Source organism: Carassius carassius, chromosome 38, assembly GCF_963082965.1.
Source record: "Carassius carassius chromosome 38, fCarCar2.1, whole genome shotgun sequence".
NCBI classification, from domain to species: domain Eukaryota; kingdom Metazoa; phylum Chordata; class Actinopteri; order Cypriniformes; family Cyprinidae; genus Carassius; species Carassius carassius.
Genome location: NC_081792.1, coordinates 29226730 through 29251853, shown reverse-complemented (window position 1 = coordinate 29251853; position 25124 = coordinate 29226730). Strand labels below are relative to the sequence as shown.

Sequence of the window (25124 nt, the reverse complement as noted above, 5' to 3'; positions counted from 1 at the left end):
ACGCCGACTCCGCCCTCGCCACGCCCCCAGCTATGACTAGATGCCGACTGTATCTATACAGCGATAGCTGGACGCTGTTGTCCATATAAGGAGTTTCCTGTTATGACTTTTAGCGCGAGAGCGCGCTCCAGCTTCGAGCATGAATGAAACACACATTGCAGGAGAGCTTAGCTCTCCGTGATGTTCATATCGCCTTCTGAAAAGGTGCGGGGGACAAATTTCCATGATATTAAAAGTGTGGGGGACACGTCAAAACTTTGTGTACCACTTAGCAGCAAAAAGACTAGATTTGCTAGAATTTATTTTTCGCGAAAACTGGCGTAAATGAAATATTACTCCGTAAATAGGGCAGAGCAGGTGGTTCATCAAGTGTGGATAAATCAGCTGGTATGTTGCTTTTCTCAACGATTAGCCCGGGTTGATGTTGATGTTTCAGGTTATGTTCTTGTTTTTTTTTATATATTTAATTAAAGATGTCTGTTTCGACATGCTCGTCTTGTGTCATGAGTGTTAAAAGTTTACTTCACTAGCAGACGTAAACTCATCTTCCCACCCCCCACAATACGCGATTGGCTAAACAGTACTAATAAGCTCATTGATTGGCTGTTGCAGTAAGGCAATTATATGAAAAGGTTTTCGCTCTACAGTAGTTATTTTTTTATGAAACTTCATGTACGTGTTTAAGTGTTCAGTATGTCACATATGCATGATTTGTTTTTCGGCTTTCCCACATTTCTTTCTTTTTTTTTTTGTCTGTTCTGATTGGGTGGGCCAGCCGTCAGTTTGAGTGGGCCAGTGCCACCCTGGCCCTTATGTAGCCTCGCCCCTGGTGTGTATGCGTGTGTGTGTGTGTGTGTTTGTGTGTGAGCTTGTGTGTGTGAGCATGTGTGTGAGTGTGTGTGTGTGAGCATGTGTGTTTGTGCGTGTGTGTATGTGTGTGAGTGTGTGTGTGTGTGTGTCACTCACTGTCTCAGCAGTTGTCGTCCCTGTTTCCAGCTCAGCTGACTGTTGGGTGGTTCAGGAAGAGCCTCGTTCTCGTTCCCCTCATCTAAAGGTCAAAGGTCAGACAGACAGATGCCTGTCACTCACAGACTATATATACACAGTTTTTCAAACACAATTTACAAACTTAAAATAAAACATCACACTAGTAGCATTTCTTATTTAGATTTTATTTTGTGGTTGTCTTATTTTTATTTTAAAATAATAATAATAATTTTGGGCCAAACAGAAAGTGTCACAAGCAAGCACAGAACACCTGGAGTTATAATCTACATCTACAGTGTTTCTGGCTGCAGGATCTGTGATCAGGGCGATGCGGGTGTTTACCAGAGTCGTAGATGGGCGGCTTCATGTCCCCCTGGTGCAGCTCCGTCCCGTACTTCAGCTTGTGGTGTTTGGCTCTGAGGAGGACACACACAGAGCAGGGTCAACGCTTCCTCGTCTGGGAACAGTCTATAAATTCCCCGAATGTGAGAAGTCTTGATGGGATCAGCTGAGTGCCATGGAAAATCAGACTCAACTCCAGGAATCACCTCACATTCCTCAAACCAAACATTAATGCACTTCTGCCAAATCTGATGCATAACTTACATGCTTCTGTTAGTAATAATAAAACATGAGGATTTGCTTTTTGCATGAAAACTGTCCAGACAGCTTGCATGTCAATAAATAAATAAATATATTAATTTGACAGCAGTATAAACAGTGCATTAAAGAAGAACATGGGCAGGATGTTTTTAAAATATAAATACAGAAAATAAAATTATGCTTTTTCATTTGGTTATTCTGAGGAATAATCAAAAGATTAACTGATTAACAAAATAATAGTTATTTATGATAATACTCGTGATTTAAAGACATAAGGAGTGAAAAAAAGAAAACAAATAATGTATCAAAGATTAATTCTGTTAATTTTTATTTTGTTTTGTATTAATTAATTAATTTTATTAATTATTAAGTTGAAATTATTTTTTTAATACATTTTCATTTTAGTTTTTCAATTGCACTCTTTCTTCCAGTTAATCAGAGAAATAACCAATAGATTAAACGATGAATTAATCTATTAACCACAGACAGATTTGACTAAATTCAGATTAAATGAAAACTGTGACACACATCAGATTGCAATGTTACACATATATTCAATAATTATTTTAAAAGACTGTTTATTTTAAATAATTTCTAAAATATAAATGATAAGTATTTGTTTAAATTGGTTACAATTAAAATATATATTCATTTTAATTATAAATTGAATATTTTTCAAAATTAAAAATGATAAAATGTAATTATTTAGTAAAATATTAATACATTTAATTTATTAAAAACATTTTTAAATGCATATTCATTTTTTATTGCACTTTTTCATCCAATTAACCGTAAAAAAACAAAAAAAAACAATCAATAGTTAAATCAATTAAAACGACAGCTACAAGAAGTAGATTTAAGGAGAAAAAGACAGAAAACAGCAAATCTAATAATATTTTAAGGATAGTTTTGAGTGTAAATTCAGCTTAAATGAGCTTGATTCAAAGCCATAAAGCACACACCAGTGACACACATCAGATGAATTCAGTATTAAAGCTGGGGAACTTTAAGAAGAAAGAAGCTGCTTCTTGATGAAGTCCTGACAGAAAGCACTGAATCTAGGGTCTGTAATTATTCGCTGTGTTCTCCGAGGTTTCCCTGAGTCTGAATGACAGTGGATGTGTATAAATGGAGCAGTGCCTCATCGTGAGGAATCACGGGAACTCATCATCAAATAAGCTTCAAACAGCAATCAGGCACATAATAATGATTAAGATGTGTGTTTACTGACCGCTCCTGTTTGAGAGCGTATTCCAGCATCTTTATCCGTCTCACCAGATCCTTCTTCAGGTTCTCCTGGCCTTTCCTCTCTCCCTGCAGGAACGCAATCTGAGCCTGCAATAAAACACACACACACATATATATATATATATATTCATTATTTATATAGAGCTAGAAATCGGCCTAGAAATAATGATTTTTATTACATTAGAGAAATTTCCATGAAGATATGCCTGTGAAAGACCATTTGTAACATTATTTGAATTGACAATGAAGCACTTTTTTCTTTATTCCAGACAATAAAAAAAAAAAAAACTTTTCATTTACACCAACTGATTTTTTTCACCAACAAAAAAAAAAAGTATTTTTTTAATTCATGCCAATAAAAAATAAAATAAAAAATAATGTTTTAATTAGTGTAAAAACGATTTTTCAATTGAATAAAAACAATTATATAATAGTAAAAAAATATACCAGTTAAAAAAATAAAACAACTGACATTCATAATTTATGAAATTATTTTAATTATTCCAAATGACAATTACTATACATCATTGTAGCATGTGTTGTACTGAAATTAATTCATGCCGATTTAAAAAATATATATAAATATAATAAATCGGAAAAACAGAAGGATTTTCATTACACTGTAACAAAAAAAATATATATATTTTTCAAAGTTGTAAAATAAACCAAAGATTATTGGATTACGTTTTACAAGAAGATACAATTTCAATCTTTGTACTTCAAAATTGCACAATGTGTTACTCGCTGTTTCTTTGTTCATTTATAAAAAAATATGTCTATATGTCTACATATATACATGTTACTGTCGATTCACAAGTCTGTTCAGGACAGAAACACAATCAGATCAACATAAGCTTATTATTAGTAAGTTATTATCAACACTGAACCGAAAGATACGTCATAACCTGATTGGATGCTTTTATGACGTATATTCTGTCAACTTACACACTTTACACACACAGCCAGAATGCTGTAATGCGATGGGAACCAAGGCCAGATCGAAGTGCAGTCGTGTCCATCATAACAGGGATATTAATGACGTATTATTTGATAATAATAAGATCGGATTAAAGCCACACTAAACTGGGTGATTCCAGCTGACGTATCTTGTATTTTCTCCCCGGAGGAAGAGTTGGAAAGCAAGAAAAGCGTGTGAATTCAGAAATAGTGCAGTGACGTGGGTGGGTCCACTCGCCTCCAGACAGGCGTCTCTTGACATGCCTGCAGAGAAACGCTGGAGGACCCACATCTCTGGAAGAGCACGCATCTGACTGGCTCTTCATTATTGTGTTTACACCACAAGTGAAGGAAATGACTGATGCGTAATGATTTAAAACTATTGAAACCACACTGTTAAAATGATTTTACCAAGCTAGTATACAGTAGGCGTACTTGTAGATTCTTTGTCATTATTTGTGAAATTTATGAAAAAAGCAGTGTTTTCAGTGAAGGTTAGTATTCTAAAAAATACTAATCAATAAAGAAATAAATAATAATGAAACTTATTTTATTTTAGTCAGTTGCCAATTTAACATTTCTCATTTTCATTTGATTTAAACTGAAATAATTCAAATAAACTAAAAATAAAAGCTAAAACTTAAAACTTAAATGATAAGTAAAAATTGTTAGCCTGAATTTACTGTAAGTCACTTAGGATAAAAGCGTCTGCTAAATGCATGCATTTCATTTTAATTTAATTTAATTTTAATATATAAACAAATAAAATTATTTTTTATTACAATAAAAATGATCAATGTTTTTTTATATTTTAATTTGGTAATTTTGTGAATAACTAAAACTAAAACCATAAAAACACAATAAAATAAACATTCACCGAAAAACCTATTTGCCAATTTAAAATTTTCTCATTTTTAAAGTTAAAAACTAAAACTATAGTTATATAAAAAAAAAAAAATACAACAATTTTAACTAAAATTAAAATGAAAACAGAAAATGAAATTCAAAATATATTTAAAAAATTATTATCTGAAATAATATTAAAATACATTTTTAAAAATGTCTCAGCTTTATCAAGTTCTGTAAAGCAAACACCTTCACACAGATGCACAAAACCAGCTTAACTTCACACACAAACACAAACAGAGACTCGGATTTACACAAAGACACTAAAGACAGTTTTCGAGTGAAAATGTGTGTGACATTTTTTTTGCATTAATCAATTATACCAGCATCAATGTGAAAGCCCAATAACACTTTTATTTCATTTGTATGTTAGTTAACGAACTAAAAATGAACACTAGTAGATTTTTTTTTATCTTTAAGTAACAAACAAGAAAGAAGGAAAGTGTGCATAAACAAGATGTTTATTTGGTATTTAAAATAGCTTTTGGCTATTGAAAAACAATAACCGTATCCATCTGAAATGAACGTCAGTAACTGCACAGTAAGTAGCCTACATTCAGTACAAGCACAGATGATACACACATCAGCATTTAGCTTTTGTTTCTGAATTGGGTTGAAACTACATAGAATTAGCCTTAAATTAAAAGAGGTGAAATTAAAGGCAACCACTGCATAGTTGTACAATCCACACAACACAATCAACACACATTCAATAAGAGGTTTCTTAATCAGCGTTCAGTGTTTGTTTTGGGTTTAAATTAAAAAAAGGTCTTTACCAGTGAGACTAAATTAAAAGTTAATTAATACACACACACACCTCATTTTTTTGTTTATGTTAGATAATGCATTAAGCAATGCTAACCTTACTGTTATTCTTAAAAAATATTTTTCATTTTCCTTATGCAAAATATTAAGTGCAACATCAGTATCCATAAATGTTCAGTAATCTGAGCGCACAACTGGAGGTAACGTTCAGACAAAGACTTGTGGTTACGTGCGGCAAGAAAACCAGATGCACTGGCAGCGTTGTGACGGGTAAAGCAGACTCACAGCAGCTCAGTTGAGCAACAGCGTGTGTGTGTGTGTGTGTGTGTGTTCAACGCTTTCATTCTGCTTGAGCAAGCTGTGGTCGGTTAGAAATGACTGAGCGCTCAACTGTTCCCGCGCTCTTATCTGCAGTCAGCAGTCGAGCAGATGCCTTCACAAAGAACTCAAAAAATTGGCACAGTGAAATTAAATGATTATTCGATATTCAAAGACTTTTTAAAAACTAAGTTAATATTTGGTAAAAGCTGACGGTAGATAAGAATGCATTAAAGCGTTTGCCTTCCTGTTACTCTGTTTAAGAGTTCTGCATCACTTATTAGTCACAACCGTTAAACGGAGACAACTGAATAATGGAGATGAGTCCAGGAATTCAAAATAAAATATGAGTTGACATAAGCTATCAGGCAGAACTGAAAAATATGAGTTTATTTACAGAGCCTGAAGAACAAAACAAATGAGTCGACCACAAAGCAGGCAAGATGAATGAATGAGCTCAGGGTTACCGCACAAAATAGACGCTCATTTGGATGCCTGTACGATCCTACACAGGATATCCTCTAATGGCGTCTGCTGGCCAGAACATGCACTACTTCGAGGGTCAGTTAACGGTCTGTGTGGTCTTAATAGTGAGGAGGCAGTCTGCATGGATTTAGGAGCGCTCCTCGAGGGCAGGTGTTGCACGTCAGGAAAGTGTGGGAGGATCAGCAGTGTGTCATCTTCCCTTTGAACGTGTCCAACAAAAACGCAGCTAAAAGGGCCTCGCCAACGCCTGAAGCAGTGCTTAGCAATACAAATCAACATTTATAGGTTTTATAAGTGTTTGGTTGAGTTGAGCGCCCACATGCATTCACCCTACAGCAGAATTTCCTCAATGTGGAGATCAGCACTGGTTTTCTGAGAGAGAGGAAGTCTGGATTCTTACAGAAAAGATCATCGGAATTGGTGAAATATTTAAGTTAGGGATCGTTTTTACATAGACAGGCTTAAATGGCTCTGAGAGAGATTACAATTCATTTTAATTGAATCTTTTTTATTTTTAGTAATTTAGTTACGCTCTTCTGTTGGTTTTATTCGTTTTTTGAACACACTGATGTATATAATGTAATTTAATTCCTATATAAAAATACCATAAAATAAAATGGTATAGAAAAGGAAAACGAGATGTTCCTAAGCATCTAAGTAAAAATACAAAACTTAAATATTGGGTGAAATATTAAATCTTTAATTTGAATTTAATTTGAAAAGATGATAAACAAATAGTTTATTTTTTTATTTTTTACCAAACACTACTTGCACTATTTATTTTGGTTTTTATTAATATTTCGATTTAACTTTTTTGATTTTAATTTTCTAAGTACTTTTTAAATGCAATTTTATCATTTGTATTAGTTTTTTTTAACACACTGCTTGCCCTATTTTTTGCTATATTATAAATTCCATAAATAAATGCATAAATATGCAGCTAGATTTCTGGGTAAAATATAACAAATATTCAAGGCATTTAAGTTATTAAGTAACAATACGGTAATAAAGTTATGCCGACTCTCTAACCATTAGGCCACGACCAGAGGTGGGTAGAGTACCCAAAAACTGTACTCAAGTAAAAGTAAAAGTACTTCTAGAAATATTTACTCAAGTAAAAGTACTAGTCTTGAATAGTTACTTGAGTAAGAGTAAAAGAGTATCGGATAAAAAATCTACTCAAGTAGTTAGTTACTAGTTACTTTGGGTCATATATACTGAGCCTATTCTTATTTAGATATATAGATAAAATGTATGTAATGTATGTGTGCGTGTATAAATGTATATATTTCATCAGCCTTTACTCCAATTTATGTAATTTATTATAAAAGCTTGTCTGTTTACTTAAGTAACAGATATAGGTGTCATGCCATAACATATTTTTAATACGACTGACTTTATATTAAATGTGAATTTAACATTGAAAGTTAATGTGATATAAATATTGCAACTAATCTTTCATTGTTCAGAAAGAGAGCAAATAACATTTACATTATTAAAGATCATTTTCACTCACAGTCTAGATTTCAATCACTCTCAGAAACTCCCATTAAAATCACTGAAACTGTTAACACTGTGAAATCAATATCTTAATTAAAGATTCGTATCTGCACTTTGTTGTTTCTGACGAGAGAATTCGCCAGAAAGAGGTATTCAGTCAGTGAGCGAGTAAACGAAGCATCAGCGTCAGTGATGACTCATCTGAACGCCTCTGATTGGCCAATGCTTTAATAAGCTCAAAAGAATCATGTGTGATTGGTTATAATGCGCAGCGCTGTAAAAACGCGTCTGTCTCTGGCTCAGCGCCAGCGAGCAATCACAGATCTGAATTTAGCAGCTGATAATATGACTTGCTGAACGTACTCGCACCGGTGTGATTGTATTAAAATTAATAAAATCTTAATCGGCTATTTTTTGTCTTTTGGAAGCTGCATTCAACTTGACTCCCCTCTGTTATAAGCCACACACGTACAACAAACTAATGTCACAGTGGTATCGTGTACTGTAATCGAATGTAGCCCAAGTTATTACCTGTTAAACAGTAGACAGCACACGCGGTGTTCATCTAATAAGGATCTCCATCACTAGCAAATAGCCTTTGCAGATTTGCTTTCAATTCAGTGCAGTTCCAGCCACGTTTTCAACGCTGCTGATGTTCTTAAACGTTACAACTCTGAGTGAACCGCTTCAGACGCTCAGCGCGTGCGGCAGGGAACTGAACGACTCATTCAAACTGAATGATTCATGAACCAATTCACTCGTTTGCCAATTGGTTTGATCAAGCCTTTGAACAATTGACTCAAAAGAATGAATCATTCGCGAATGGGCATCGCTCATTGCCCAGAGAAAAGTAGACGGCGCGTTTGGAATAAACTGAAGCATTTATAACATTTATTGCATTAAGATAAAGTAACGAGAGGAGCGTCGCCCACAGTAACGAAGTAAAAGTACAGATTTTTCCCCAAAAATTTACTCAAGTAAGAGTATAAAGTACCCATCTTTAAATATACTCCGAAAAGTATTCGTTACCCCAAAAAATTACTCAAGTAAATGTAACAAAGTAAATGTAACTCGTTACTACCCACCTCTGGCCACGACTTCCCCAAATATATCGGCCGACCTCTACTCTATATGCATGGTTTTGTGTCATCCCAGCGTATGCATCAGTTTACAAGCAATAATCAGACTGAAAGGCCTTCATGTAAACACCTCAATCAATCTGACTAAAATTGAAAGGGGTTTTGTAACTGAAATAGTCCTATTAACATGAAAGAATTGAGCACTTAAACTAAAATTAAACACTATTTTCTCAGTGATACATCTTGCATATATGCACTGAATATCAGCACAGATTTCACGGTTCATACCAATTCCACAAACATAATCTGATTTAGACTCAAAATAAATTAATTGGATATGTATCAGGTAAAGTACGTCAATTTTCATCTAAGGAGAACTTAACTAAAGCTGTAAACAGGGAACCCTGTCCGTAATGTCATCAAATAAATGGTAAAAAAAACAATGTAATTTATTTTTTTAGATATGACAAACAACACTTGAGTTGCTAACAAATATTTAAACTGCACAAACAGCAGTTTTATCAACTTTTTACTGATATAATTATGTTTCTACTTTCTACAATGCAAAGCATTTAAACATTCATTCAAACTAACATTACAGCACTAAAAAATTGTTTAGTTTAGTGAAGTTTTGTTCATGTATCAAACTGTAAACAACACAGAATAAAACACAGTTTCCCAAACTTTTTAATATAAAGGGCCAAATATTTAACTTGGTTGATGGCAAAAATTTAATGCATTATATCTGACTACATTTTCTAATATTTAATAATTTCTTAAATAATTAAAACATTTAATTAATAAATCAATTTAATCAAAAAAACTTTTTTTTACAATGCAAAAGTATCTTTTTTTATCTTGTGTTTTATTTTGTGATATGGCATTTGGTCCTCTCTGGACTAAACGATTAATTCTTGGGATTTCAGGATCTCAATGAGAATCAATTAACATCGAGAAATCAATGTTGTCGACCCAGATCTAAAGTAAACATGTCTAGATTCTGATAATGGATGACAACAATCAAACAAACACACACACACACACACACACACACTCCTCAAATGAGATCTTTGGTCCCAAAATCAAGTCATTTGCCTAATAGTGCGAGTCACAAAAGTTCAATGATTGTCACAAAGGCTGTTTCAAAACAGGCCTGTTTTAACAAATTCATCTTTTGCATTGCAACAAGCTCAGTTAATATAAATACTGATTATAAATATGCTTTTATTTTATGCACTACTAAATAATGCATTAAAATAGTTGATTCTACCCAATACTTAAGTCGTGTGTTTTTTATTTTGATTATTGGGTGCATTCCAATTTGCGTACTTATGCATTATTATATTGCATTTACACTAGAAGAGAAATAGTGCAGGTAGTGTGTGCACACTAAAAGTGCACAATGCCAGACACTTCATGTAATGAAACTTCATACACTTGAGTACATAATGGACAGTGTCTAGTACATTATTTGGGACTTGTAAGGAAGCTGGGGATGGTAAATTGTGAAATGATCATAAACCCTGATCATGGCTCCTCCTGATGTGAGGTGTGATGCAGGGCGTTCCTCCTTCACCGTTTACCTGACACAACAGGCAGGTGAACATACCTTACTATACAAGGACAGACTTGCTTTTACGGGCTGTGAGCCATGAACACAACAACCACGGGTGGCGTTACTAGAGCATGCTGGGACCTAAAGCAGACACACTGGTTCTTACGAGGTGCACGCTTCTCCAAATGACTGCTTTTCCCAGGAGGAAAAAAAACCCAACAACACAGGGTTTAAAGCACCAGAAGCACTCATGTCCAAGCCAGTGCAATTTTAATTTTACTTATATTTTGTTTTATACACACACACACACACACACACTTTAATATATTTTTATATTAATATTCAAAGCCTGTTTAATTTATTATAATTTATATTTTAGTTTTAAGTGTAAATCATAGTGTGTGTGTGTGTATATATATATATATATACATACACACACACACACACACAATATTTATTATTTATTTTTAATAATAAAAATACATAATATTTTGATTTAGCTTTTAATTTTATATTTTCAGTTTTTTATAAAAATTTTAGTAATTTTGTCATGCACTTTTGTAACTTTTATTCATTTTTAAAATTACATTTCGGTTAAATTTTTTTCTTTTTTCCCAGTTTTAGATTTAGTTTCAGTTTTTATTTATTTCCATTATTCATTTTATCACTTCAGCTTATTTAAGTTGGTTGCCAAGCAAGCACATCTAATTTTCATTTTAATTTAGATTTTTTAATCTAATATTAATATTTTATTGTATTTCAGCTTTATTTCAATGAACATAAGAGTTTTAGGTAGTTCTAGTTAACTGTAATAATCCTGGTCTGAGCTGGGAGTTAACTGGTTATTAGCTGGAACTCAAAGCACATGAAGTAAGAGTTTGTCAGGAATGAGCAGGCGAGCAGATTAGGGTCAGATTAGTGCACTACTTGAGCGGTTTAGAAGGAAATAAGGCAATGAGCTGATGTCAAACCCGAGCTGAAGCCTGTGGGAAACACACCCAACACACGGAGGAAACCTGAGAGAGCCTGAGAGAGTCTCCTCCATGCTGCAGATCAGATGGCACACGCAGATGGTCACGCTAAGCTTTCACATGCTCCAACACGCACACATGACAAGAGCAGAGACGCTTGCAACCATCCTGTCAGCACAGTCCGGAAAAGAGTGAGTGAAACACATGAACATGGTTTTATGTTGAGAATGGAATACTAGCATTCAGCTTACTGCATAGTACATACTAGCCTAAATACAGCGTCCTATTGTTTTTAAGCAGAATTCAATAGAATAGCATTAGTGCACTTCTTCATTAGTGATGGTTCTGGTTTTTCGAGGGAGTAAAAAAAGTCTGATTTTGATATATCGGCCAATATTTTTTGTGTATATTAGGGCTGGGCGATATATCTAACGATATGATCATCTGTATCTAGTCAGTAAATCTGGTTCTGTGATTACCGCTAAATCTCCATCACATGCTTTTCAGATGGAGCGGCATTTATCACACAGAGCCGTTGTTCACTGACAAGCTACGCAATATTGCGTTCATAATTGCAGGCGATTCATCAGTGATTATGAACGCGATGTTGCGTAGCTTGCGAGTAGATAAGTTTAACTGTTCAGTTTGACAGTTCGACATCCTCTGTTGTTCCATTTAGACACTCATTGCAAGGTAAAAGCTTTCAACAATCACGAGCCAATAAAGCATGAAGATATCTTGAGCTTGTGTTTGTGAGAGACAGACAGACAGAACATGGACATCCAGACGCTCATGCCATGCTAGTTTGGTCTGGTCAGAGGAGAACTGGCCCCCGACTGAACCTAGTTTCTCCCAAGGTTTTTTCTCCATTTCTGTCACCGACAGAGTTTTGGTTCCTTGCCGCCGTCACCTTTGGCTTTCTTAGCTGACTGACTGGCATCACTGAATCATCAATGAACTGGAAAATGACTCGTTGTTATTGTCCTCTTGCACTACTGAAAGACTATTTTCCAGTTTGCTGCTTTGACACAATCAGTTTTGGATAAAGCCCTATAGAAATAAACTCATGTGTACACACACAACCAGTGAGAACATCAGACATGCCAGTCTGACAACACTTCCATTCCCAGTCAAAACACACACACTAGGGCTGCAACTAACGATTATTTTGATAATCGATTAATCTGTCGATTATTTTTACGATTAATCGATTAATCGGTTTATGTACTTATATTTTAGTTTTTTTCATTTTTCCCCCAAAGTAAATTATTAATAAAGGGTCTTTATCATTCAGCATAGATTTTTAAGAGATTTTAATAATTTTGCATTGTCATATCCTCATCACAAATATACCTGGAGTTGTTTTATTATGTGTTAGTGATCCCTTGTCAAACTCTTCTGCAATCAGAACACTGACCCATACTCTAGCAAATTTCACAAGATTTCAAATAATGTTTTCACCGTGGCAGTCCTTAGAGCTCCTAAAGTAGTTTAACATCCCTAACGAAGCTTATTAAGGAATCTTTCAGAACATATTTTCACGAAGAATAAGGATAAAATAGAATAAAATTGCAGTGCATTGTATTTTATTATTTAGTGGGAAACAGCTTTATAGCTTTTGCTGTGAAATTGTAAACAATCCTTCGAATAAAGTGCCAGTGGCATGAAACCTGAATGGAACTCACAATTTAAAGTAAAATCCATCAGAAGGTTGTCCAGAAAAAACGGACACACAAAAAACCTGCTGTGTGAAAAAGAGCAGTGAATACTTAGGAAAAAAAGTGCATTTCAAATATCTTTAAACATTTACCTCTCTCATTCAGTCATAATTAGGCTGCACGACTGAATTATGAACTGGTAAACGACAAACTGATCACAGAACATGTTTGTAAAGCTTTAAATGTTAACTGTTAAAAAGCAATGTTATCAGCTTTTACAACTAAACATTTGCAAACAACATTGTACTGGAGATTCTGCACAAATAAAAGGCTTAGGGGCCGTTCACATATCGCGCCTAAAACGCTAGGCGCACCCATAGACTGTGCGCACCGCTTTCTCCTTCTTTCCAAAGCGCTCGCACAGAAGCGCCCCTGAGGCGTCTGCCTTTGCTAAGCAACCATGACGTGCTCTCTCCTTGAAGACGCGGAAATTTCAGCAAAGGATAAATGGATTTGCAGCTCTAAAAATCGCTTGCAGTAGCTCTGCTACTAAATTTATTTCAAAATGGGAATCCATATACAGCTATGATCAGCTGTTTCTTCATCTTGGCTGAGCTTTTAACGTTGTTACAGGAAAGGATGAAGCTGATTATTTAGTTCTTGTCACATGACCCGCGATGCGCTTGCAGCATTCTGAAAAGTTGAAATGTTTTTAACTCGATGCGGTGTGCACGCGCCTGGAAAAACGGGTGCGTCGCGACCGCGTCGCTTCCATTATGAGCTTCCTACACTGGAAATAACGAACATGAGCGCGCAAAAGACGCGATATGTGAACGGTCCCTTAAACAGTTCAGTAGTGCAGAGTTTACAGGTTACTCTTCTTTTTTGAAGGCTCAAAATAAAGTACTCCCGCTAAATGCTGCAGAGACGCTGTTCGGGAAGCACGTGACATAAAACGAGGCCAGCTATTGGCTATTCGCTACTTCTCCTGTTGTACTGGCTGAGTAAATCCTCCGGTGGCTCATTACTGCCACACTTTGGTCACCGCAGATCTGAAATATGCACGAAATAAGCCGCTTACGGCAAATAAATTATTTAGCAACGAATCGATGACTAAATTAGTTGACAACTATTTTAATAATCGATTTTAATCGATTAAATCGATTCGTTGTTTCAGCTCTAACACACACACACACACACAGTCAAAACACAGTTTCTGAAACTCTGAGCTCATTTCCCGGCGTCACCTGTATTCTACCACAAACAACTGAAAACACGTGTCAACATCATGTGATCAAGCCATGTCTCGTGTCAACATCACCCAATGCAATGCTTTTTATTTATATAGTGTTATTTACCACATGAAATGCAGTATTATTTTTGCATTATTTATAGTATTATTAATATACTATTATGGGCTTTATTAATATTTTGTTTTTCCGCTTTCATTTTAATTTTAGTTTAATTTTGTTATGTGCTTTTGTCATTTTTATTAGTTTTATTATCATTTTTTTCTTCTGTTTTAATTTATTCCATGTTAGCAATTACTCAGTGTACAATTTCAGTATTATTTATATAGTATTATTTGTCTCTTTTTAATATTTTGAATAGCTTTTCTTTTTGTTTTCAGGTTTCATTTTAATTTGAGTTAATTTTTAGAACTTTTGTTATGGGCTTTTGTCATTTTTGTAACTATTCAGATTTAATTTATTTTCACCTCACTTTCTAATTTTCTATTTGTTTGAGTTTTGTTTAATCCATTTTAGCGTTATTTGAACAGAAATGCTTTAGTTTTAGTCCACACTAACAATCCTGAAGCAATGGAGTGTGTGTGGAGCATGAATCGAGTGTTACAATGTGACGCTCAAAGTTCAAGCAAACTTAACTTGGACTGTCCATTATTCAATCAGTTAAATTTGGACGCTGTATTAAAATACTGGACAGTATAATGGATAATTCAACAGTATTGTCTAATTCATTCCAGAAGCGCTGGTTTGGCTGTAGTACTGGTGTTTTATAGGGGACAAATTAAGAGAAGCAGTGTGTCAGAGAGGATGCTAACAGTCCGACAGACTCTGAACAGCATGCTACAATCCCTGCCAATAATCAATAGCCTGTAAAGCACCGTCACTAAAAATCTTAAAGCTTAGGCTGAGCTACTTAACCATCCCGACCCGTCTCTGATCGAGTGTGATGTGAGTCATGTGGAAGCACCTAAAGGGCTCGTCAGACTCCAGCTGATACTACAACAAACAGCCATCTCTGGTCAAGCCTGGCGTTCCCGTTCCACAGCCGAGGACACGACGCAAGCGGAGAGAGTGAGAATCAGCAGTATGAGTCACCAACATCAGCTCTTCTGTCCCAGCGTCACACGAACACTGCCTACACTCTCGGCCTCGTTTGTGATGCTAATGGCCTTTAATTTCTCACCGCTGCGTCTCGTACTTCAGGTAGCAGGAGCTTACATGCAAACGGAGTGAATTCTATTCCTTTCAATTGATCGTCAAGGTGTGATTTGGACATATGACGGCCTCTCCTACACACCGTCGCCCACGCAGAGCTAGGAAAGGCATGTCGGTTACGAAAGAAATGAAGCATCAGTCAGGATCTCCTCAGCTAGATGCTGCCTTCTAGAGATGTTGGATGCATTGGTACCAAACATACACATGCAAAAATCTTATGATATCAGTCCTTCCACAGTATACTGATAAACGCTCGCATGCAAATATCCATGTAAACTAGTGTACATTTCTGGGTCAAAATGCCATTTTAAAGGCATCGTTGGGTTAATGATCCTCTGATTATGCCTGCTCTGATCCACCTCAGCCCCTCGTATGAAAGCACACACATATAAATGCATTCATACATTAAATAATGCATGAATATCCATCATCAAACTGTCTACATCTCAAAGTTTTGATTATGGTTTCCCAAACATTGGTATCATAACGCGATGCACAATGTGATGTAAACAAACGATGAATGTAGCATCTTATTGTTATGTCAGACCACAGCCAAAGCGCGAACACAGAGATGTGCCTTATTGCGCACAAATGGCCAAATACATACAAAGTTATGCCGAAATGCCCATCTTAATGAGTATTCACGTATCTGTCAATTTATACTAACAGTATATAGGCTATTACGTGAATGTAAACAGCTGAGAAACAAAACATAAGTGAGACAATTAGATAGATTATTCAGTTTCTGTGGTATTTCTGTACCTGAATATGACTGTTAGACCTACCTGAAAAAACATAAAGCACAATTCATTTTAGTTGTATCTTGTTATTGTATTTGTTTGTGCTATTGCTTGTCATTTATCTATTCTTATTTTATTACTGACTGTAGGGCTGGGACTAGAGCTGAAACAACGAATCGATTTAATCGATAAAAATCGATTATTAAAATAGTTGTCAACTAATTTAGTCATCGATTCGTTGCTAAATAACTTTTATTTGCCGTAAGCGGCTCATTTCGTGCATATTTAAAATCTGCGGTGACCAAAGTGTGGCAGTAATGAGCCACTGGAGGTTTTACTCAGCCAGTACAGCAGGAGAAGTAGCGAATAGCCAATAGCTGGCCTCGTTTTATGTCACGTGCTTCCCGAACGGCGTCTCTGCAGCATTTAGCGGGATGTGGGAGACTGGGAGTACTTTACTTTGAGCCTTCAAAAAAGAAGAGTAACCTGTAATCTCTGCACTACTGAACTGTTTAAGGGGACGTTCACATATCGCGTCTTTTGCGCGCTCAAGTTCGTTATTTCCAACACCGCACCGCATCGAGTTAAAAACAGCTCAACTTTTCAGAATGCTGCAAGCGCATCGCGGGTCATGTGACAAGAACTAACCAATCAGCTTCATCCTTTCCCGTAACAACGTTAAAAGCTCAGTCAAGATGAAAGGAACAGCTGATCATAGTTGTATATGGATTTCCATTTTGAAATAAATTTAGTAGCAGAGCTACTGCAAGCGATTTTTAGAGCTGCAAATCCATTTATCCTTTGCTGAAATTTCCGCGTCTTCAAGGAGAGAGCACGTCATGGTTGCTTAGCAGAGGCAGACGCCTCAGGGGCGCTTCTGCACGAGCGCTTTGGAAAGGAGGAGAAAGCGGTGCGCCTAGCGTTTTCCACGCGTTTTTAGGCACGATATGTGAACGGCCCTAAGACTTTTATTTGTGCAGATTCTCCAGTACAATGTTGTTTGCAAATGTTTAGTTGTAAAAGCTGATAACATTGCTTTTTAACAGTTAACATTTAAAGCTTTACAAACATGTTCTGTGATCAGTTTGTCGTTTAACAGTTCAAAATTCAGTCGTGCAGCCTAATTATGACTGAATGAGAGAGGTAAATGTTTAAAGATATTTGAAATGCACTTTTTTTCTAAGTATTCACTGCTCTTTTTCACACAGCAGGTTTTTTGTGTGTGACTGTCCAATTTTTTTTTCTGGACAACCTTCTGATGGATTTTACTTTAAATTGTGAGTTCCATTCAGGTTTCATGCCACTGGTACTTTATTCGAAGGATTGTTTACAATTTCACAGCAAAAGCTATAAAGCTGTTTCCCACTAAATAATAAAATACAATGCACTGCAATTTTATTCTGTTTTATCCTTATTCTTCGTGAAAATATGTTCTGAAAGATTCCTTAATAAGCTTCGTTCGGGATGTTAAACTACTTTAGGAGCTCTAAGGACTGCCATGGTGAAAACATTATTTTAAATCTCCTTGTGAAATTTGCTAGAGTATGGGTCAGTGTTCTGATTGCAGAAGAGTTCGACAAAGGATTACTAACACAATAAAACAACTCCAGGTATATTTTTTATTAGGATATGACAGTGCAAAATGGTTAAAATCTCTTAAAAATCTATGCTGAAGGATAAAGACCATTTATTAATAATTTACTTGGGGAAAAAATGGAAAAAACTAAAATATAAGTACATAAACCGATTAATCGTAAAAATAATCGATAGATTAATCGATTATCAAAAAAATCGTTAGTTGCAGCCCTAGCTGGGACAACACGTCGAGGTCATTGATGCAAAAAATACGGCGACGCAAAATATGCGCATCGATTCGTCGACCTGTTTTTATTTCTCTAAAAAACGTTTGCAAAACGTTTACCTTATGTGCGCTGAATATACGCGATGGCCGGATCAACATTCTGTCCAACGTTATATATAACCAATCCAGGGGTTTTTCTGCATTGATCTTTTTTTTGGCGGCTGTCAAAGCCTTATTTGATCGGTGAGTGACAGTGACAGGGCGCATACGAGAGAGAGCCCCGGCTGCGCGCGCACTCACAGTCTTCAAACTACACGAGCGCTTCTTGCTCTCTCCCTCCCTTCCTCGTGCATATTAATCAAAATCATTAAACACGATAGAAAAAGGACGAAACACCAAAGTTTCATGCACGCTCGCGCACTCACAGTCTTCAAACTACACGAGCGCTCTCTCTCTCTCTTCCCCCACCCCTCGTGAATATTAACCAAAATCATTAGACACGATAGAAAAAGGGCAGAACGCCAAAGTTTCACGTGGAGCAATCAGAGATTTTTTTTTCTCCATGACAGGCTGCTGGCTCCCACTGTTAATTTTTTTTTTTTTTTTTTTTTTTGTAAAAGCACTCTCTGTATTAGCTTAAAGCCCTCAAGTTTACATTTACATACTGTATTCTTTCAATTGCTCTAAACAAGTATTTTGGGTGAACTTTTTTATTGAATGCTAGACATCAAGTTGTTGTTGTTTACATCTGAAAGAAGAACTTTTTTTCAGTAAGCTAGGCCCTATGTGTTCAGTAAGCTTGTTTCAGTAAGCTATGTGTTTTCAAGGCTTCAAGGTTTTATTGAATGCTGTCTCTATACAAGTGCAAAGTAATGCATTCTTAGTCAGTCTTTTATTTTGTAATTTTAAGAGCAATAAACATATATTGCAATGTTAAGGAATTTATGTTTTTTTCATTCAGATATGTAAATCAACATGTATAAATTGTTAGTAGTCAATTAATGGGGAGATAATCGAAATCAAATCGGTCTGAAAAATTAATCGTTAGATTAATCGATGCATCGAAAAAATAATCGCTAGATTAATCGTTTAAAAAATAATCGTTTATCCCAGCCCTAACTGACTGTTAACTTGTCTTTTTAAGTTCAATTCAGATTTTGAAATCAAAGTTCTTGTTAAGAATCTTTCTCACAATATAAATATATTTATAAAACAGAGAGTTCCGCTCCTTGATTCTGATTGGCTGAGCCGCGTTCGAAGCTGTTGTGAATTACGCTACAATGTAACAGACACCTTTGTTTACTTCTGCGTGTTGCTCGGCAACCACTTTGTAGCAACCACAACTGTTTCTGAGGAGCTACATTGTTTGGTGGAAGAAACTGTTTTTATACTTTATTTACTGTGTATATGGAATAACCGTTTTATAAAATCCCAGTGAGGCCGTGGTTTACAGTGAATTTATAACAGCTGAGGAGGTTATAGACCTAAATACCTAACAACGCCCCTCAGCTGTTATAAATTCACTGTAAAGATCAAATAAAATAAGCCCCATCAGACTCTGACTGTAAATGACAATGCAGTTAAATACCTTAGGAACTTAATTAATCCCCGTCCTGATCTGGCTACTGGTCAAACGGGTCATCTGTCACATGACCAGCTCAGTTTCCGCTCACACTTTCTGTTTGTCCTTCATTCATCACGCTTAATAAAACACACTGACCGCATGAAGCGACTGTACAGACGTCTGGGGAAACGACCCATAAATGCCAAAGATATTCCCACAGCATTCATTAATCAATCGCTGGCCTTTAGGACTAAATACCTGATCTCAATCACACAGAAGTGCACTTCAAGGACTTAGAAGTAGTAAAGTATGACATTGCACAAGAGTACGTAGAGATCCGGCCACTGTGAAGTGAGCAGGGTTATTAAAGTAAACCAAAACTAATACCATAAAAACCTAAATATCTTTTCATTGCAATTTGAGTCTCATTTTAATTTGTTTTAACTTAATGTACTAAAATAACCAAATCTAAAATATATAACATATATAAAATAAAAAATATGTAATTAGTGCTGTCAGACGATTAAATAAAAGTTTTCGTTAACATGATATATGATTACTGTGTATATTTATTATGTATATAAATATACACACATGCATGTTTTATATCTATATATTAAAAATATTTATATACAATATAAATTATATAAATATAAGTGTGTTATTACATGTAAATATTTTCAAAATATATTCTGTATGTGTGTGTATTTATATATACATAATAAATATACACAGTAAAAATATATAGTGTAAACAAGAACATTTATTTTGGATGCAATTAATCGTTTGACAGCATTAATAAGAATATCAAATAAATCTAAAAACATAAAAACTCATTCATAACACTGCAAAGAGACGGTCAGAGAGACCTATAGTAGTGCTGCATTATGAGTTAACTAGACAGTGTACACTAGATGGTCACTAGTAGCCTCAGAGGAGTGTCTGGAAGCAGATAACGCAGACGGATGATGACAGACTGCTGATGATGTCACTGCAGCCTCTGACATCATCGTGAGGAATCAGACACAAACGAGAACCTCACAGAAATGCCAAAAAAACACACAATATGTTACATTTCATTTTGTTTTAAAGTTGAAAGTATGTAAGCCATTAAGCCTTTTTTCTATTTTCTTTATTCATTGCATTGCTACATTATTTTCATGAGAATTAATGTCTGGATGCATGCTTACATTTTACATACGAGTTTGCAATTTTCTATTATGATTATTATTAGCCATGACTGTGCTAAATCATGAAAATGACTCCGTCCAGACATTTAAAAAAAATAAACAAATAAATAAATAAAATTACAAGATAGTATATTAATATGAAAAATAATATATACACACACACATATACATATATATATATATATAATTTTAAATTACTTTGTACATACTTATGTCATAATATATTTTTAAGCAAAATAAAAAAAAAATTACAATATATAAAATGCATATAAAGATTTTTTTTGTGTGTTTTCTATTTTTCTCAATTTTATTTATCATTCTAAATGTAAGGAAATTAAATTGGCTTATCTATAAAGTTCTGGCATGCTATATTAAAATCTACATTATACATAAAATGTCCCTTTTTTGTCAAGAATATTATTTCATATATATTATATATATATATATTCTGCTAAACTACAATGTACAGTCATAATATTTTTTAAAGCAAAATAAAAAAGTAATTTACAAGATATAAAATAAATATTATAAATATATGTTTTTAATTTGTAGTTTTTATTTTTTCTTAATTTTCTTTAAGCAAAAATTAAGGAATTTATAAATAATAGCCAATTTAAAATACTGGCATGCTATATTGAAATCTACATAATACAGAAAATTAATTTTTTATCTAGAATATAATTTCATAAATATGGTGTTACAAAGAGACTTTATTTTCTTTATGCAACATACAATTTGTTATTTGCATGTAGGACAACGCTAAACATACAATTAGAACTCTACAAGCACATTTTTAGAATTTAAGGAATGTAAAGGTAAAAACTGTGCAGACAGACCAGAACCCTAAATTATGTTCCTCTCTTCCCATCTACCTGTCAAGATCATATTACAAACCAAAAATAAGAGGTATTATTTTCTCTCTGTCGGTTCGAGTCGCAGTATGGATTGGGTTTCAGACCGGAGGAGAGAGAAACTCGAGTGTTTGAGTGACAGCAGCGCGAGAGAGAACATCTGATTGAGTCTGATTCTGACTTTTGGCGGAACGCGTTTAAAAACACCTCAGAAAATAACGGTCGGAAAAGGCGCGTTACCTGCAGCTCGGCCCGCTCCAGCTCCCACTGCGCTCGTTCCACCTCGAACCGGGCCCACTCGTGCTGCAGAAAGTGTAAAATCCCCGGGATACTGTACTGAGCGCGGGCCGTCTCTCCGCCGCCGCCGTCGCCCGGTTGAGGCGCTTTCGCTCCTCCGGGAAGAACCGAGTTGTTGTTGTTGTTGAAGAACACACCGGGGCCCGCCTGCTCGTCCATGGCTAGGACGGGAATCGGAGGTCTCGTCGACCACACGGACACTAGATTACGTCCGATCGCTCGCTTCGATATCCGCCTCGGTACTAGAGCGGGAAACGGTGCGGCTGCGGCGCTCCACTCACCGCGAGCTGCTGCTGTCTGCTGTCACTTCACGACGTTTCCGCTAGTGCTGTCCGATTCACGAATGACTCGTTCTTGTGAGTCGATTCGCTGAACTGAACCGTTCGAACCGATCAGCGGAGTGGAAAGAAATAAACAGCCTGCAAATGATGGATTTGAATGTTTAAATATATATATATATGTTATACTATATTATTGTAATGAAATATTTTGCATTAGCAATTTATTTGAATTGTATTGACAATTATTTATGTGTATGTAAGCATATTCTGAGAAGTTTTTCAACATTTTTTACATTTAGATTTTATTTTTATATTATTAATTTTTATTTTTGTATTTTAATTTTTAATTTTAGTTAAACTTAATAATTTTGTTGTTTGTGTGGTTGTTTAAAAAAATTATGAAAACGTTGTTTTTATACATTTTATTTAAAAAATAAATTTTAGTACATCACGTTATACTAAATGAAAAATTATGCTTTATAACTAACTGATATATATATATATTTACACACACACACACACACACACACACACACACACACACACATATATATATATATATATATATATATATATATATATTTTTTTTTTTTTTATTTATTTATTTATTTATTTTTTTGATTGTAACGGTTTATTTTGTACAGTATTCTATACTGTGTAGTCTCTCATAAAAACTGTCTATAATATTTATAAAAGAATTGTAAAAAATATTTTATTGTTTTTGTGTCATATCAGTCAAATCAAAACCGTAATTTTGAAAAAAAATATTATGGAGCAGGTAAGACATGGATCTGTCAAAAACATAATCGGGGATAAAATTACCATCAATAAGTACAGTATAGCTACATTTAACCACAATTAATTTTTTTATCAAACAAAAAAAAATTGCACGTTAACTGTACGCATGTCAATGAAGCCTGTAAAGAACCGACTCGTCCAAACGAGCAAATTCTATCAAATGAATCGCGCTTCTCAATGCTGGTTTCCGCTCATTTCACGCCCACAAGCAGGTCAACACATCGCTGCCAGCAAGAAACGCTCTGATTGGACAGAACGAACAACTCGCAATGTGAACATCCAATCAGACGCGAGTGCGTATGCTGGGACTTGTAGTCCGGATGCGTTTTATCCTTTTTTCTTCTCGTTATTGTGTATTGTTTGTCCAACCGTTTTCAATCTTGCAAACAAAGTGGAGACACAACATACATAAAGACTAACGAAAATAACGATTTAAAAAAAATAATAATAATAATAAATTATTATTATATTTTAATAAAGCCTCCTTTTGTAATCTCATAAAATAAGTCATGCAAATATAAAAACGGTACAGTAATTAATGAAAGAACGCAGGTTAAATACATGCATTATTATAACGAAGAGTCGAGCAAATGCTTGCTGTCACATAATTTCACAATGGATTAATTTTTTTAAGTGGTCATGTCATGTCATGCACGAACTGTTATACAACACTACAATACAAATCTCTGTTTGACACACCCATGTGTCCGTTTCTGAGAAGGTGAAACCTGTGAACAACACAGAGATCCATTCAGAGCCTCATTTACCTGCAACATTGTAGGAATGTGCATCTGCATACTCAGTCTATAGGTATGAAGGTATTTTTGGTGCAAAACAAATAAGCGTCTGTGACAGAAAGTGGAATTTGTCAAGTCACCTTTAGTTATATTGCTTTTTACAATATAGACTGTAACAAAGCAACTGAACAGCATTAAATAGGAAAATAGTAAAGCAAAAAGGCAGTTCATCATTGAATTCAGTGATGTCATCTCAGTTCAGTTTAAATAGTGTCTGTGCAATCATTTGCAATCAAGTCAACGATATCGCTGTAGATGAAGTGACCCCAACTAAGCAAGTAAGAGGCGACAGCGGCAAGGAACCGAAACTCCATCGGTGACAGAATGGAGAAAAAAACCTTGGGAGAAACCAGGCTCAGTTGGGGGGCCAGTTCTCCTCTGACCAGACAAAACCAGTAGTTCAATTCCAGGCTGCAGCTAAGTCAGATTGTGCAGAAGAATCATCTGTTTCCTGTGGTCTTGTCCTGGTGCTCCTCTGAGACAAGGTCTTTACAGGGGATCTGTATCTGGGGCTCTAGTTGTCCTGGTCTCCGCTGTCTTTCAGGGATGTAGAGGTCCTTTCTAGGTGCCGATCCACCATCTGGTCTGGATACGTACTGGATCGGGGTGACTGCAGTGACCCTCTGATCTGACGTAGAGGATTATAATGTAAAAGGAGCTCATTCAAATACTGAGGTGCTAAACCATTCAGGGCTTTATAAGTAATAAGCAATATGTTAAAATCTATACGATGTTTGATAGGGAGGCAGTGCAGTGTTGACAGGACCGGGCTAATATGGTCATACTTCCTGGTTCTAGTAAGAACTCTTGCTGCTGCATTTTGGACTAGCTGTAGTTTGTTTACTAAGCGTGCAGAACAACCACCCAATAAAGCATTACAATAATCTAACCTTGAGGTCATAAATGCATGGATTAACATTTCTGCATTTGACATTGAGAGCATAGGCCGTAATTTAGATATATTTTTGAGATGGAAAAATGCAGTTTTACAAATGCTAGAAACGTGGCTTTCTAAGGAAAGATTGCGATCAAATAGCACACCTAGGTTCCTAACTGATGACGAAGAATTGACAGAGCAACCATCAAGTCTTAGACAGTGTTCTAGGTTATTACAAGCAGAGTTTTTAGGTCCTATAATTAACACCTCTGTTTTTTCAGAATTTAGCAGTAAGAAATTACTCGTCATCCAGTTTTTTATATCGACTATGCAATCCATTAGTTTTTCAAATTGGTGTGTTTCACCGGGCTGCGAAGAAATATCGAGCTGAGTATCATCAGCATAACAGTGAAAGCTAACACTATGTTTCCTG

General features: G+C 35.3%; 1 protein-coding gene across 2 annotated transcripts in view; it reads right to left on the bottom strand.

Annotated features, from left to right (window-relative positions):
- The window catches only part of strn (striatin, calmodulin binding protein), a 42773-nt gene extending 20505 nt beyond the window's left edge, over nucleotides 1–22268 (bottom strand). The window contains exons 1-4 of one of the 2 annotated variants that reach the window (XM_059529966.1): nucleotides 21882–22268; nucleotides 2822–2925; nucleotides 1330–1403; nucleotides 967–1048 (exon numbers count right to left, since the gene is read on the bottom strand). In XM_059529966.1, the coding sequence (XP_059385949.1) occupies nucleotides 967–1048; nucleotides 1330–1403; nucleotides 2822–2925; nucleotides 21882–22097 (476 nt within the window). In that variant the 5' untranslated portion in view covers nucleotides 22098–22268. The remainder of the gene's footprint in view (nucleotides 1–966; nucleotides 1049–1329; nucleotides 1404–2821; nucleotides 2926–21881) is intronic. The other variant, XM_059529965.1, reaches the window with a different exon arrangement.
- Between the last annotated feature and the right edge of the window lie 2856 nt (nucleotides 22269–25124).